General features: G+C 44.2%; 3 protein-coding genes and 1 long non-coding RNA gene across 6 annotated transcripts; 3 read left to right on the top strand and 1 right to left on the bottom strand.

Moving 5' to 3' along the window:
* The first annotated feature begins 1,080 nt into the window (after positions 1 to 1,080).
* Positions 1,081 to 3,383, top strand: LOC108033217 (tektin-3-like). The gene is made up of 3 exons (XM_017107479.3): positions 1,081 to 1,702; positions 1,982 to 2,569; positions 2,656 to 3,383. The coding sequence occupies exons 1-3, from the start codon at positions 1,272 to 1,274 to the stop codon at positions 3,191 to 3,193; spliced, it is 1,557 nt and encodes a 518-aa protein (XP_016962968.2). The 5' UTR covers positions 1,081 to 1,271; the 3' UTR covers positions 3,194 to 3,383.
* Positions 3,384 to 5,646: 2,263 nt separating this feature from the next.
* On the top strand, positions 5,647 to 7,462 carry LOC108032997 (NFU1 iron-sulfur cluster scaffold homolog, mitochondrial). The gene is made up of 3 exons (XM_017107121.3): positions 5,647 to 5,811; positions 5,868 to 6,115; positions 6,803 to 7,462. Exons 1-3 carry the CDS (start codon positions 5,744 to 5,746, stop codon positions 7,327 to 7,329), a joined length of 843 nt encoding a protein of 280 aa, XP_016962610.1. The 5' UTR covers positions 5,647 to 5,743; the 3' UTR covers positions 7,330 to 7,462.
* A 661-nt stretch (positions 7,463 to 8,123) lies between these two features.
* On the bottom strand, positions 8,124 to 12,044 carry LOC108033162 (double-stranded RNA-specific editase 1). Of its 3 annotated transcripts, none has more exons than XM_050887365.1 (5): positions 11,898 to 12,031; positions 11,674 to 11,689; positions 10,120 to 10,671; positions 9,415 to 9,998; positions 8,124 to 9,360 (listed from the first exon to the last, which is right to left on the bottom strand). In XM_050887365.1, exons 3-5 carry the CDS (start codon positions 10,298 to 10,300, stop codon positions 9,160 to 9,162), a joined length of 966 nt encoding a protein of 321 aa, XP_050743322.1. In that variant the 5' UTR covers positions 10,301 to 10,671; positions 11,674 to 11,689; positions 11,898 to 12,031; the 3' UTR covers positions 8,124 to 9,159. The 3 variants fall into 3 exon arrangements, with proteins under 3 accessions (XP_050743322.1, XP_050743323.1, XP_016962883.1); XM_050887366.1 differs by having other exon boundaries at positions 10,120 to 10,483; XM_017107394.3 differs by lacking the exon at positions 11,674 to 11,689 and having other exon boundaries at positions 10,120 to 10,483; positions 11,898 to 12,044.
* An 827-nt stretch (positions 12,045 to 12,871) lies between these two features.
* LOC127010977 (uncharacterized) lies at positions 12,872 to 13,382 on the top strand. Its single transcript, XR_007763948.1, has 2 exons — positions 12,872 to 12,981; positions 13,039 to 13,382. It is a non-coding gene; the product is annotated as an uncharacterized LOC127010977 (long non-coding RNA).
* Positions 13,383 to 15,571: the final 2,189 nt, after the last annotated feature.

Here is a 15,571-nt window from a genome sequence, read left to right as displayed (position 1 = left end):
CGCCAGCACCATGGCCCCACTCAAAGGCCAGGAAGTGCTTAAGTTCCACAAGCACTCTTACCTCGAGAACCGCATCTTCGATCACCGCCTGGTCAAGGACAACCTGTTGGACAAGTGGCCCACGGCCGACATGAACGAGTACAACGAGCGCAAGGACCACCGCAACCTAATGGAGTCCTATGTACCGGCCACAGTCCATTTCATTAACTCCATCTCTTCCCATCTGTATTTTGTTCCCCAGCACATCTTTGTTTTCGTCAACACCGCTCGCTCACTACTTTAGAGAGTTCCAAAGACATAGATTCTTCGCAGTCTTCCCCAGTATTGTAGAGCACACACACGCTATAGTCGAGGGCGTCGATTATCAAATACCCATTACTCAGCTAAAGGTTGAGATATATCTTTCGAATTGGAGGAAACAAATTTCTTATTACAGCTACCCAACCCATAAAATATAGTAATTCAACTTTTTTGTGGTATAACAACTTATAAAATGATCTATTAAATTTTCGACTTACACCATTATACACTCTGTAGGGTATGCAAATTAAAAAGCATTTGACATGTTAACTTCTACTCTGGCAATGTCATTCTTTAAATTAAAAATAAATCGTACATAGCTTCCATAGGAACGAACAGATAGTTGATGTCAAAATCATACATTATATATATATATATACATCGAAATTTCGGCTCGCCTAAGTTAGCTTGCCTTGGCAAAGGCTAAAAGTATATCTTTCTTATAAATGGGCCACTCGACTATATCGTTGCACATTGTTTTATATAGCCATATCATATGATTGCACTTAATAAGATTTTACCTATTATAATACACGGGGAAGTATTATATCATAATAAGTATTGTAACACAATTTTTTATACCTTTAAAACTACATTGAGGAAGATTCTTCAATTTTTTAGGGCAAAACATATTGTTTTGAAACTATTATTGTTAATGTTAGTCGATCCATAATCGATCCATAATCGATCCATAATCGATCCATATTCCTTCTTGACTTCCTCATTTTGTAAGCAATCAGGGCAGGCCCTTCCGAAATTGTGGGGCTTGTCACCAGCCCCCGAACAGAAGTTAGTTCAGTTTCTGTAGCTCCTCGAATAGGAACGTATCCGTCTGAATTTGCTTTCCTTTTTTCAAATCGTCCCCAACTTTGTAGCACAAAGTCCAAATTCCAAGTGGCACAAATTCTAGTTACACGCTTTAGACTACAGTGCACCGAGTCACCGATCCAAATCCGAATCCTCCGACCACGATGAGTCACAATGGGGCTGGAGGCGGAGGCGGAGGGTCCGGAATCCCGCAAACTACGGTCATGTATTCACAATTGCAGCCATGGAGCCAGGCGGGCGCTCCCCCCTGCATGGAGCCCGTCATGGGGCCCTCGATCCCGCCGAGGGTTGGAGCAGCGTACGAGACGCCCACGAAGCACCCGTGGCGACCGGCCATGGCCTACGAGCTCATCCAGGTGAAGCACCTGCCCGAACAGCCGGTCACCAACCAGCTGACCAAGCAGTGCTTCCTGCCCAAGGGCATGAAGACGGACGGCATGATCTTCCCCAACCTGGTCACCGGGTTCGACCGCAATCCGCAGCACGCTGCCCGGGCCGCCCTCTACACGCGGTACACTAGTAACGAATGGTACAACAACAACATGACCAAGTACTCCGAGTCCAACATGAACCGGTAAGTGGGGCCTGTGGGTCACCCAGGAGGTCGCCACAACGACAGATTTATATTTGCTAAACTGGCGCCACCTAGCCTGAAAAACTTTGATAAGCCATAACTTCCTAATGAATGGTCCGATTTCAAATTTTTTCGGATGGGTAGATGGATATTAGTAGTCTAAAACAAACCCCATTTTTACTTTGGCAAAATCTTTCCGTTTGAGTATGCGTGGCATGATCGGATCCCAATCTTTATTTCCTAACCCTTGAGCTCCAATTACCTATTCCCCTTGCTTAGGAACTTGTCCGAGCGCATGCGCAATGACGCAGTGCGTCTGATGCGGGAGACGGACGAGAAGGCGAGCTCGGGCCAAAGGGACGCTGGCCGGAGGCTGGGCGAGCGGATCACCGACCTGACGTTCTGGCGCAACGAGCTGAACGCGGAGCTGGAAAAGCTCATCGCCGAGATGTCGGACATCAACGAGCTGCAGCGGCAGTGCGGCAAGGCGCTGCTCGACCTGGAGATCCCCCTGCACATCGCCCAGGAGTGCCTCTTCCACCGGGAGTCGCGCCAGGGCACCGAGAAGGTGCACGACATCGTGGAGAAGGCACTCCTCGTAGAGATCAACAACCTGAGGAACTCCCGCGACCGCCTGGGCGGCCTGCACGAGAAGATCGCGAAGCAGGCGCTCGACTGCCGCGGCGCCCAGCATTTGCTCGAGGACGACGTGGCTCACAAGGAGTCCTCGCTGGGCATCGACTCCATGTGCCACCAGCTGAACAACCACAGCCGCGGCATAACCTACTACGGCGGCATCGAAAAGTTCGATCCCTCGGTCAGCACCCAGGAGTCGTGGGCCCAGGCCAGCAGCGAGCACGTCCGCCGGTGAGTCCAGTTTACGGGGTGTAGGATAGCTGTTATAGTTCTCCCCTTGACTTGCATTTCTAATACGTATCAAACCCGACCCGCAGCTCCCAGGCGGAGCGGGCAAAGCTCTCCCAGCTGCGAAGCGATGCCCAGAGCGTGGTCAACTCGGTGGCCACCACCGTGTGGGACTTCTGGAGCAACACGAACAACGCCTTCGACCGGCGCTCGCAAGAGATGGCCGAGGCGAAGAACCGGGTGCAGTTGCACCTGCAGAAGGTGCAGCAGGAGCTGTTCGACATGGAGAAACACCTCTTCCTGCTCCAGAAGGCCATTCAGGATAAGTCTGGGCCGCTGAAGGTGGCCCAAACGCGGCTCGAGGCCCGATCCCACCGGGAAGGCGTCGAGCTGTGCAAGGACCATGCCCAGGACCGCCTCGTTCAGGAGGTGCAGGACATCCAGGGCGCCGTGGAGACGCTGCACCACAAGCTGCAGGAGGCGGAGGCCACGCACCAGGGCCTTCTCAAGACGCGCTGCACCCTGGAGGTGGACCTGCGGAACAAGGTCAACGCGCTGTTCATCGATCGCGAGAAGTGCATGAGCCTGAGGCGCTCCTTCCCGGTCAGCAATCTTATCAAGTACTGATTCTCTTACGGGCTCCGGACCCCAGACTCGACCTCCCACTGCACCCAGCACCCGCTTTTCCCGCCACTAATGTCGTAGCCTGGCCACAGTAAGTTGGAATCTGTGTGTCCACTCCAGAAAGCGATCCGTTGTTTCGCTCGGAAGCTTAGTAAATCTTTTAATGGCGAATAATAAACTTCAAGAATGCTCATTGGTCTTTCTATATTTATCTAGGGAACTCATAAATTTAAAATTTGGCAATCCGCGAAGGTAAAACAACATAGCTTCGGTCGATGACCCGACTATCCTATACCCTATACTAATTTAAATTGGTTTAGGAGAAAAAGCAGTGTATGGCGGTGGGGATGGAATGCTTATTCTAGTTTTCTTTTTACTGAGAATGCACGAGACATTTTTACAAATGAGGTAAAATGCGGTGCCTCCCTCAAAATTTATTCCAAAATTAAAATGTTTGTCCTTTAGATTTGTGTACGGATAAATCCCTTTTTGATTTTAGGGACTTGTGGACTTTATGTGTGTATTCTTTTGTTCTACGACTTTTGAAAAACCTTGATAGGTAGGCGAAAAACTAAAAACAAAAGAAAATATTTAGAAGGCTGAGAGGGTTTTGCAAAAAAAAATGTTTAACATTTCTGATTTTTCTGAAACTATATTTTTTTAGTTATAATTTTTTTAGGTTTGTAAATAAAACGCAACTTTTCAAAAAGGTAACCTGTTTGAAAATCTAAATGTCCAGCTCTAGTTATACGATTGACTTTGTATAAAATGCTCTTAGGTCTGTAACTTTTAAAAACATTTTTGAAAAAACATAAAAATTTTTATTTTATTTATTAAAACAAATTAAAATTTATAAAAACAACAATAGCCTATAAAAAACTGATTTTGGGTGATAAACAAGGGCATATTTTAAAATTTTTAAAAAAGTTTAATTAAAATTTTTTTTTTTGTTAAGAAAAAAAAATGTTGTCCTTTTTAAAAAATGTATTTTAAAAGCAGAGGTTATAGAATTATCACCTGTTTAAAATTTAACGTTTTTGGACAATTTTTAAAAATTATTACAAAAAGAATTAATTTTTGTACTGAAAAATGCCGGTACACGTCTTTACTTATTTACCGAATAGTTACGTAAAAAATATTTCAGGCAAATCAAAAATGTAACCCAAAAAAAGGTGTTTGGTTTTTAGTTTTTCAAATGTTCTTACTTGGCACGCAATTAAATATACCTTTGGTGCGAAAACCTAAAATAGAATGCAAACATTTTATAAACTTTATTCTTTTGGTCGAATGGACATACAAGGAATTTTTGTCACAAAAGTTGATTCTGAATGGTCCGGGATCACCGAGACACCTTAACTTGTTAGGAGGAGCTTTAGTTTGGTACTTTATGGGTTTAAAAATGCGACCGTCTCACTGTAGTTTGTGTTAAACTACAATAAAGAAACAAAACAGTAAAAAATGTATCTTGTATAAATATACATTTTTAAGACACATCATAAAGCGTTACTATTAATTATTTTAAGGTCTTGTCTCACTATCTAGGGTTTCCCACTGAGCCGATAGCCCGACTTTAAGAAAGTGGTAAATGGGATCCAGAAGATAGGGTTGATTCTATCTCCTAATTCTAAGTATAGGTCCACTGATTGCTCGATTCTCAGAGTTGACTTGAAGAGTCAAGACATACATACGCATAAGCGTATTTTCAAAAGTATATTTATTTTTTCACGGATCTTTATGAAAATACAAATTTCCCACATTTACTTGAATCATAATCTCTTCTTTAGACTGAAATAATAAAACTTAGACCAAATTCATTACTTTAAATCAATTAAATAACCAATAATCCCATTACTTAAAGTGCTTACACTGGAATCCAAGGATGGGCACGATCCCACTGCTTGCGTGTTCGATTGTCTCATATTTATTAAATCGTAAAGCATATAAAAGCGGCTTTCCTAAAGTTTATGTGTTTTTCACTTACAGACCAACTATTTCGGCGGGACTGCGTTCAAATTAAAAAGGAAACAAATTCAATATATTATTATTATAACATTCGTATCGCGCCAAAAAAGCCATATGAACTCGAATAGTGATTCTCTAGTGATAAATCACCGAAAGGCAAAACAATACTGAATATATTAAAAAGTTTAAACTGAATACTTTAGTTTTTATTAGTTTAATACTCATCAACGTGAAGCTGATACTCTACACAGTAAAATTAATGATAAAAAAAGTTGAATTTCTATTACTTGTGGTTTTTGGTATATTGTAAAAGAAACGTGGAGAACAATTTGAAAAATGCTAGCATTTACAGTCGAATAAAATGAAACATCGTTGGCATACTATAAGTAAGCGCTTGCGTTTTGTGAAAACGTGGTGCAGTTTTTTTTCAGTGCTTGCTGGCAGTGCCTAGGAAAAGGTTTGAGTCGGAGCTAAAGGGCTAGCCGAGTCTCGCACCGCCAAGTGCGTTTGAGCTACGAACAGCGTTGCCGTACGGCCCAATGCCAGCTGATTTTCAACTAGTTTTCATTACCAAACGCAAAAGCGAAAAGAATGTCGAAATTCCTGTCCCAAACGGTGTTGAATACGCTCCGCAACACGCGCATCGGCCCGCGCCAGCTGTAAGTACTGCAAGGTACCACGGCCGCCGGGGTGATCCACTCTCCGCTGTTTCCAGGGTGCGCAGCTTTGCGGGCATCGCCTCCACGCGTAACAACCCGGACCCGGCAAATCCGAATGCCCAGGCTCTGGGACGCGGCCTCCTGCAGAGGCAGCTGCCGCCGGCGGGCAGGAGGAGCATGTTCATCCAGACGCAGGACACCCCCAACCCGGACAGCCTGAAGTTCCTGCCCGGCGTGGACGTCCTGGGGAAGGGCAACACCTACGACTTCCCCAACGGCACCACAGCGCACAGCAGTCCCCTGGGTGAGCGGGCGGCACGGGAGTACTCCTGCAGAGGGTTCACTCGAGCCGGTCAGCCCGGTGCCGTGTAATTGCATTAAGCCAAGGGGTTCCTTGGTCGAAATCAGGAAGGGTTTTCTGTAAAAGCTAGTAGTTTTTTAATCAACTCTCAACGCTAGCAGAGTCAGTTGGTGTCAAGTCAAAGAAGCAAGTGTATGGTCTTTAGAGGATCACAGTCATATTCCATTTTTATTTGTGCCCATCCCAGGTAAAAATGCTTCGTAAGAACTGTGAGTTCCACTTTAAATACCCAAATGTGCAAATAGTCTGGTGTATCAGGACTTCAGTGGCACACAACGTACTTTAAATGGGTAGTTAATTAGTTAAAGCGACTCTAACCTGACTAAGAATCTTTAAATCCCTTGTTATTCTTTCATTAAATGGCAATCATATTCTTACCACCTCGCATATATTAATAGTAAAACAAAAGAAAGTAGTAGAAGGGAGGGCAGTAATATCTCCTTCCCTTTCTTCTCCGATCATTTTCGTCAGCTGCCTCAGTAATGGGCATGTGATAGTCTATAGTTCACCTGTTTTTCAATAACTATTGTCTTGCCAAAAGTGGTTGAAATGACCCTTATGACTTTCTTTAATAATTCGTTCCGCCTTATGCACTCCATTATAATCAAATGTGTTTCAACCAATCCCCAGCCAAACTGCTGTTCCGCGTAGAAGGCGTGCGAGGCGTGTTCTTCGGTGCCGACTTCGTCACCATCTCGAAGCAGGAGGGTGCCGAGTGGAGCCTAATCAAGCCTGAGGTGTTCGCCGTCATAATGGACTTCTTTGCTAGTGGCTTGCCCGTCCTCCAGAACGCCGAGCCCAACGCGGACACCGAGATCCTCGAGGACGACGATGAGACGGTGATGATGATCAAGGAGCTGCTGGACACGCGCATCCGCCCCACCGTGCAGGAGGATGGCGGCGACATCGTCTTCATGGGCTACGAGGCTGGCGTCGTCAAGCTCAAGATGCAGGGATCCTGCTCCTCCTGCCCCAGCTCCATTGTCACCCTGAAGAACGGCGTGCAGAACATGCTGCAGTTCTACATACCGGAGGTGGAGTCCGTGGAGCAGGTCTTCGACGACGCGGACCGCATGGCCGACAGCGAGTTCGAGCGCTTTGAGAAGAACCTCAAGACGCTCAAGCAGCAGGAGCCAACTAGCGGCGGTCCCAACTAGGAGGACCGATCCTGTTTCCCCGTTTGCGTTGCTGATTCTCTAGTGAACCCGATAGTTGTACGCATACATTACATGTAGTTGATTGTTTAAATAAATTTACGGCTTTAAGCTTTACTGGTAAAGTACACAATAATCATTTTAAGCTTTGCCGGTTTCGGTTTTTGTTATTTACACTGTCGCAGATCAATGGCATAATATAGAACATTTACGTATCAAATTTAAATATATTTTTTCCATAAAAAACGATATTATTTAACCAATTCTACCAGAAGGTCCTGCTTGGACCTTTTTGGCTGCTAAATAGTGGAATTTTTCATTAAATGTATTGCAAAATGTTTATTTGAGTTAAGAGGAACCATAAAAATTGAAAGAGCAACTTTTGGGACTTCAAATACTTTTTATTTTCTCTTGAGCAAATTTAAGAAATGTAGTAAAAAGCTGAACTGTACTCCTAGCTTAGTGCCTTTCACCCGTCATGAGGTGTTTGATTAACAATATTCTGTAGCTACAATATTGGTAAACCCCATCAGCAACCCCCGCACTTCATTTCCCCTTTTGGAATATGGTTTCAGTGGTGTGAAATGTTTTCGGAAGTCGTTCTGCTAATTTCAGCACATGTCCAACGGCCCCGCCCCAAGGAGACTTTAGAAAATATCACGACGAATGTAACCCCCTTCTCTCTATGAAGTATGTATAAATCATCGCAACTTTTTAGAATAAGGATGCAGCTTCCTGAATCCCTATAAACAACCGAAACCATTTTGTATTTTTAGAAAAAAACACAAACATGTGTATTTAGAGTTTCAATAATTTTGTATTTATTAAATATTACATCTATACCCTCACTTAACGGCTGCCGTGTCTTAAAAATCCTAACTCTAAGGGTAGTTATACCCATTACTATTATGTTAGTGTTGAGAAATTCCCACGTTAAACAAAAACTTGGTTCAAAGCCTATAAAACCTACGAGGTCTGATTTTGACACCTCATTTTAGTTAAACAAGCGTAATATGAAATAATCCTTAATGTAAAAAATAATGCGTCTTAACCTAGTTAACGACTGAAAAAACGAGAAGAGAAGCTAGCTTCAGCAAACCGAAGTTTCTATACCCTTGCATTTTCATATTATTCAAATTGTATTCGAAATTCTGAATTATTACAAATAATATTGCCCAGAGTTGAAGTTAATACGCCCATGACCACCCGAGCTATAACTTATTACGTTTCTAAAGAATGGGGTCGGAAACACCTCCTCCACTGCGTTGCCCACTTCTGGTGGAAATCATTATAACCTCTGCAAGGGTAAAAATACAAGTAAACAACCTAAATCTTTTAAAATTGATCGATATTCAAATATGGTCCTACTTTCACTGGGTAACACAAATATTTGCCTCAATGCGCATGCCTTTGCACATAAGTGGTGATAATGCTTTCCCTGCAGCCATCATAATAAAACTTCGATGAAACTTTTCGTGATTTATGATTTAAACATGGGCTTATCATAGACCCTTTAATCGACAATTCGGCTATTGGTGACATGTGGAACTTAAGGGCAACTATTATGTGTAGTCCATACTTTCGATAGATTAATCTCAATGAATGAAAGTCTAACCCAAAACCGATAGGGAGACGTACTCTATTTAAGTATTCTTCGTATAGTTGTGAATGATAAACTCTGACCGAAACGGTAAAAAAAATGTAAAATACTCATTGTTCGGCAACCAATTTCTTCATAGTAATTCTAAGAACAGTTGCGCGTTTGACTTTACGGCCAACGTTTTTGGAGATGGGGCCGCTAAGTGGGGCATAGGTGTGCTTTCTATCGATGTCTTAAGATGAAGTGTCGCCGTACGAGAAGTTTGTTCCGAAGAGAGTGTTGCACACTTCAATGGCCACGTTGCGGCGAGCGATTTTCTTTGACCTTCCGCTGGCGGTGAACTCCTGGTTGTCCACCACTATTCCCAGATGCTGTAGGACATTGGGCTTGTCGCCAGAGGCCCCGTGGTCCAAGTAGATGAGCCCCGGACGCATCTGCAACGGGATTGATTAGTGACTGTACGCAAAAATGGCGGGGACCTAGCCTACAATGCAAAGAATAGTGGCTGGGTGCATGGTCTCCCAGCCGGAGGGCAGCTCGGTGCGCATTGGCGGCTTCTTCGGCTCCTTCGGCACCGCTGGAACAGGCGGGACGGCTTCCCCTCCGGCCGGCGGAGCAGCATTGGCCGAGGGATGCATTTCGGGCACGACGTAGCCCTCGCGCTCCCACTCTGCAAACAGCTTGTAGATGGCAAACGAGGCGAGATTCAACATGGGGAGATCGTCTTCTGGAGCGTCAGCCTCGTCCTCGTTGGTCTCCATGGGCTCTGTGCCGTTGTCTGAGTTACTGTAGCGCATCCTGTGCGGCTTGGGGGTCATCTTTGCAATGATGAAGTCGCGCCAAGCCTTCTCGCAAGCCGCGTTCTTGGCGGACATTTTGGAGAGCCCCTTGCCCTCGTACTGGATCGCGTTCACAGTAACCACGGCCGTGAACCCTCCGTCAGGATTGCTTTCGATGGTGAAGTCGCTAATGGTCACACCTTTCACTTCGTTTAGGGCCATTAGGGCGTTCTTCGGCAGCATGGACTTGCGCAGCTGGCGGTTCTGGCGCTGCTTCTTGTCGCGGGTGCGTTCTACAAAAAGGAACTTATTTTTATTATGGCATTGGTTTTTCGGATGATTGCTTATCATGAGAGGTTTCAAAAATAAAATTAGAAGTGTCATTCAACTAGCTATCTGGATATCTCCGCTTACCGGACGACTTCTTGCGCTTCTGAAAGATCTTCTTGAAGGGGATCTTGCCGCCCATTCCGGAGCCGGTGCCGGTGCCGTTGCCGCTGCCATTCTCCTCGCTGATGTCGATGGAGAGATCCTCGTTGGGGTCCGCTTCCTCCACAACGATTTCCTCCGGCTCCTCCTTGACTATGATGGGCATGGGCAACTTGGGTGTATTGGCAGCCGCATCCGCCTTCTTCTGCTGAGCCTGCGAGGCCACTGCAGCGGAGGTCGGGGCAGGAGCCGGTGGCGGCTGAGCAGCCACCGGGGGGGCCTCCTGCTCCTGGACATTAGAGCCCTGCAACGGCTGTTGGATCAAAGGCTTGGCGATAGCATTGGGATTCTGCGTTTGCAAAAGAGTTTCATTAGCCGATTAGTAGAGGAAGGGAACATGTTTTCTTCGGGTGTTCCCCTGGATAAGATCACTTGCAGCGGCTAGTCCTGTGGGTCAACTAAAAAGGAGACTCGCTGGCCGACGGCCACCATCAGGGCGTCAGGTAACCCGGAGCGTCAGGCTGGTCGGCTGGTCTACTAAAAACCATAGTTCAGGAACTAGCCATGGCCATTCCTGCGACCCGAGTGCCCCGAAACGAAGCTCTGCGCCGGCGGAGCCACGTGCCCAGCCACTGTGGATTCTCCGGTCTTCGCGCACAGCCAAGGACTTGGACCCTCCTACTGTGCAGCCACAATTTACTGTGCTCGTGCAGAGTAGGTCCCAGCTTCTCTGTGTAGTTCGGCGACTAGGTCTGCAAACACATTGTGCATTTTCTGGTGAAAGAACTGGCCAATCAGGATAAATTGACTGCGGTTCGAAGTTCGAATTCCTTTGCAACCAGCCTACGTCTTGGAAGTGTTTAATGCCATTGAAACACCATCCGGCTGGGCAAGTGGAGAAGTTCTGGGATCTGGACCCTCGGTCCTTGGCTGAGTTCTTCATCGGCGACTCGTTTCGGGCACTTTCGGTGGAGAGAATGGGCATTGCTATCTGACGCAAAACTAATAATTTTAGTTACAATTTCGGGTGAATGCATTTCCAGTAGCCATAAAAGTTAGCGATAACCGCAAGTCCAGCTGGAACTGTCGCGTGCTGGTCAATCAAGTTGTCCGAAAGTACGGGCAGGTGGAGGGGCGGGCGGGGATGGTGGGCGGAGTGGTGGCAGTGGGAGGCGGGCGAGGATGGCGGGCGGAGTGGTGGCAGAGGGAGGCGGGCGAGGATAGTGGGCGGAGTGGTGGCGGTGGGAGGCTTGGGATGCAGTGTGGACCGTGAGTTGGAGGCTGGGGATGCAGTGGTGGGAGTGGGAAGCGGGGGATGCAGAGTGGATCGGGAGTGGGAGGCTGGGGATGCAGTGTGGACCGTGAGTGGGAGGCGGCGGGTGCAGTGTGGACCGCGACTGGTGGGGGCTGGCGGAGTGGGCTGTGGAACGCAAGTGGGGTGGGTCGTGGATGCCGTGGAGTTCGGACAACGTCTGCACTTTCGGTTAACCCGCTTTTAGTGGCTACTGCAAATGGCTTCACAATTGGGTGAATACACACACTTTCATTCTGTGCGCTGCAAATTATAGAAACGAAAACGAAATCTCTGTTATTCACAAGTCAAATGCATGAGTCAATAGAATGGTTTGTTTTTGCTCCTCTCACGGGTACACACTATCGTGACGTCACGGGCACTCAATACACACACACACTGGCAGAGGACCAATCGATTCGAGTGGCGGCGATGCTGGGGTGGAACGTGGGGGAGGGCGGTGGGTTCTTACATAAACTCCGCCGGAGACGAAGGATTTGTTGTTGGCCGTGGTGGGTCGACGGGCTCGCTTCATTTTTCGTTCAGAACTCTCCTTTTCGCCTTCACACGATTGAAAATGATTTACAAGTGAGGCCTTCTCCGGGGAGACGGAAAATGTAGGCTTGACAGTCAGCGAAAAGGTACTAAAAATTACCAGAACATAGTCGGATATATTAGGATTGAATGTGCGTCAAGATAGCGTCGGTGGCTTAGCGGCGATTGGGGGACGGTGGAGCCTGGAACATGGGGCCAATTTTTATTTTTCGATTTTCTCGGCTTCTGGGCTATTAAATGCAAAATTGTTTAGAATGAAAATGTCCATTGATCTAGATAGCTTGCAAACATATCCGACTTCTAGAAATATACCAAATCGATTTAAAAAATCGGGTCCCTACAATATTGTTTGTTACTTCATGCGCGGTAAACCTGGTTATTGAGCATTAATTCAAGCTTCTGTTGTTACAGCATGAGTTATCTTGGACGAAGACAATAAGCAGTGACGTAGGCCCAAAATCTTAAGAAAGGACTAACTTCAACAGATGTAATATATGCATAAACAAAAATAGACATTATAAATATCTAATAATAATCTTCCGGTGTCGCCTTTCGTATCTAAGAATACATTGGTTGTTAAAAGTTCGGTAATATTAAAATATTGCGCTCATAGTCATTACAGCTTTTCGCCGTTGATGCCAAACAGCTCGATGTCTCAAGAAATATATAAAATTAATTATTTCTTGAGCGGTATTGTGTATTGTGCCGTTTATTTTATATTAAGTTTTTGGTTTTGTAAGACTTTTTGGTGGGTTGAACATTAAGCCTAACTTTTGCGGTATGGCAAAAGAAAAAAACGCATAGTGCGTTGTGGGCATAACATTTGTTCCAAAGTTGTAACTAGAACCTTATATCGATACCCTCATATCGATGCTTCGATAAAATCAAGCCGAAAGTGTATCATCACTCCCGATTCGCGGGAACTTTTTATTTCGCTGGAATCACCGGAGGAAAAGTGCCGAGGGTCTCGTTAAACAAAAGCGAAAAGTTTATATTTATATGTATGTTATTAATAATTAAAATTAGGTACTAATGTTTAATTATCCTATTCACCGCAGGAGGGGGAACCCCCACGAAAGAACCAAATTAACAGCGCATCGCTTGCAAATATTTCGACTACATTTGGCACAAAAATCTGGTCATCAAATGCAGACGATTGAATAAGGAATTTGCGATTGAATAAAGAATCGTTTTGTGTCTATGCATATTGTCAAGATCCCGCTTGCAACTTTTGCAAGTTTCAGGGTTCTTTAAATAGAAATGTATACATTTTTTAGAACAGAATTGGATATAGGCATTCCATAAACTTTAAAAAATCAACTCAGTGCAGCGCCGTAAAAAGAATTCTTCCAAAAATGAATTAAAGGCAGCACTGAGGAGTGGTTGTGCAATGCAATACTCATTCATTTATCTTCATTTGCAAATAATATGGATATCGATGCAACATCTAATTTATCAGGTGATAGCTTTTCTAGTTTTCATTTGAGCCAGCATGAAGCACCTGCTGAGCCAAATTTAAAAAGGCGAGGAGATTTATTTCACACAATTGCAGGTCAGAGTGAATTTAAGAAAAGATTCACGCCTACTATGCTGGATATCTCTTGAAACATATCAGAGCAACCAAAAATGGGCCAAGCAAACATATACCATCATCCTGAAATGGCAGATGTTGTTTTGGGATAATATGTAGTGTTCGCTCCATTTTGGACAAATTTAATGGCCATTTTTATTGATCCTAAAATTAAAGGCCCAGCAATGGTCCAATCGAATTATTTTTGAGGCACTGCAGCACAGGGTCATATAATGAAAGCAAGGGTTAAAATTAGGAAGGTTCATCATCGAACTAGCTTCCCTTTTAAATTTTGTAGTTCTGTAAATTAATATTGCCATCCCAGAATATTCTTCTCCTCTTACTTAAAATTTATAAAGACAAAGGCGAAAAACCAGACCTTTAAGAGGACAGTTCTTAAGTTAACACAGTTAGTTAGTTAAGACAGTGCTCATTATTTTATATTCAATTTTTAATGCCATTAGAGGGTGAAACTCTTAAAGCATGCTTTTTGGTTTCCTTAATACAAACAAAATGCAAATCCCTTAAAAAATCATAAACACTTATTGAAAGTATATTTACAACCAAAACTGTGAATGCTACAAGACTCGACGTTTTAGGGGCAAAGAAGTTGGAAATTGGTTTTCAACTTAAAAGGAAAGCAGCAGGCAATTTATTTTATACAATAAATATACTCTATTTGTTATAAAATTCGTTACTTGCCTATCAAATAAATTTCAGCAAATACAATATGCTCTTTTAGTCTACAAATAGCGGGAATACAACAGAAATAAATAAATTATCAATGAAATTTATGTAAGTCTTCTTTCAATCTATTTGCTTGAATTGCCAGCAAGTTTAAAATAATAAAAATGCGTATAATAGCGCCACCTAGCTCCTTTTGGGCTATAGCGCCACCTATCTTTCGATTGACTTAAAAAGAGTTTGCAACGCCCAATCTAACGCCCACACCTGGGTAAATCTGTCTGCCGCAGAAATATCAGGTAGGTGGCGCTTTACAAAATCGGCTTGATGCTTACATATCTCCATTTCCCTTTTGCTCCTTTAAGCTAAGTAACGGGTATCTGATAGTCGAGGCACCTTTTTTATAAATGGTCCGATGTGAATACATTTTTAGCTTGCAAAATATTAAGAAGGGGGGCGGGAGCATTATTTTAATTTAGCATTATGATTTGTTTAATTAGGTTCGTATTCATTTTGAATCAGAATTCAACATGCTGTTAGGGCGCCGTGTTTTGGCGATATATTGAAGCCCCCAAAGCGCTTCGTCATCGGATTCGAGTGCGGCAGCGCGCAGTTTTCGGGTTCTTTCTGCCAGATACGTTTCCATTTCGTCAGTTTCCTTTTGTCGGCGGGCGCATTCGCATTGAATATACACAAACACCACAGGGTACTCAGTTCATAATTGCGGAGTCAGCGCATTTATGCGACATGGAGACGCGGGTAAGTGCTAACTCGCGTCGGTTGACAAGAATTGCTTTCTCCTATTTCACTTCGACGAAATTGAAGCTGTGCCTCGAGTAAGCGCTGTTAAAAAAAGTTATCACAAGCAATGTTTTACACGCTTTTTACGCCTAAGGCTCAATTTACTCGATCTGTTTTCGTACTCAGCTGCCGGACACCCAGTATATATACACTTATACCCATTACTCGTAGGGTATGTGGGCAAACTTTATTCTGGGATCCGGTTCCAAGAAGTATATATTTTCTTAGTTAGGATCAACAGCCGAGTCCATTTGGCCATGTCCCTCTGACCGTGAGGAAGAAGGGATCTTCAAAATTATAAGCCGTCAAAGGGTATAATTTTTAAATTTTTTGCCGATCACAATATGTATATTCTTGATCAGCATCCCCAGAAAAAAATATCTGAAAAAAAGGTTTTAGCTTGCTTGTATTATAACAGGAAGGATCATACAAATATTTTTGCGAAAATGAAACTTTTGCCATTTTTATTTTTACATATTTAACTCTTGGCGATTTCATTCTTTTAATATTTAAGAATTTCGAAAACAAATTTTTAA

The sequence above is a fragment of the Drosophila biarmipes genome, chromosome X, assembly GCF_025231255.1.
Source record: "Drosophila biarmipes strain raj3 chromosome X, RU_DBia_V1.1, whole genome shotgun sequence".
Lineage (NCBI taxonomy): Eukaryota > Metazoa > Arthropoda > Insecta > Diptera > Drosophilidae > Drosophila > Drosophila biarmipes.
This window is presented reverse-complemented; position numbering and strand designations above follow the sequence as displayed.

What these genes read in the sequence shown, in the direction of transcription:
- LOC108033217 (XM_017107479.3), top strand. Translation starts at nt 1,272, where the DNA reads ATGAGTCACAATGGGGCTGGAGGCGGAGGCGGAGGGTCCGGAATCCCG. An exon ending in TCCGAGTCCAACATGAACCG is followed by an intron (nt 1,703 to 1,981) that starts GTAAGTGGGGCC and finishes CCCCTTGCTTAG; the next exon opens with GAACTTGTCCGAGCGCATGC. An exon ending in AGCAGCGAGCACGTCCGCCG is followed by an intron (nt 2,570 to 2,655) that starts GTGAGTCCAGTT and finishes CCCGACCCGCAG; the next exon opens with CTCCCAGGCGGAGCGGGCAA.
- LOC108032997 (XM_017107121.3), top strand. Translation starts at nt 5,744, where the DNA reads ATGTCGAAATTCCTGTCCCAAACGGTGTTGAATACGCTCCGCAACACG. An exon ending in CGCATCGGCCCGCGCCAGCT is followed by an intron (nt 5,812 to 5,867) that starts GTAAGTACTGCA and finishes CGCTGTTTCCAG; the next exon opens with GGTGCGCAGCTTTGCGGGCA. An exon ending in AGCGCACAGCAGTCCCCTGG is followed by an intron (nt 6,116 to 6,802) that starts GTGAGCGGGCGG and finishes ACCAATCCCCAG; the next exon opens with CCAAACTGCTGTTCCGCGTA.
- LOC108033162 (XM_017107394.3), bottom strand. Translation starts at nt 11,960, where the DNA reads ATGAAGCGAGCCCGTCGACCCACCACGGCCAACAACAAATCCTTCGTC. An exon ending in TCGTCTCCGGCGGAGTTTAT is followed by an intron (nt 10,484 to 11,897) that starts GTAAGAACCCAC and finishes TTGCAAACGCAG; the next exon opens with AATCCCAATGCTATCGCCAA. An exon ending in GAAGCGCAAGAAGTCGTCCG is followed by an intron (nt 9,999 to 10,119) that starts GTAAGCGGAGAT and finishes TCCTTTTTGTAG; the next exon opens with AACGCACCCGCGACAAGAAG.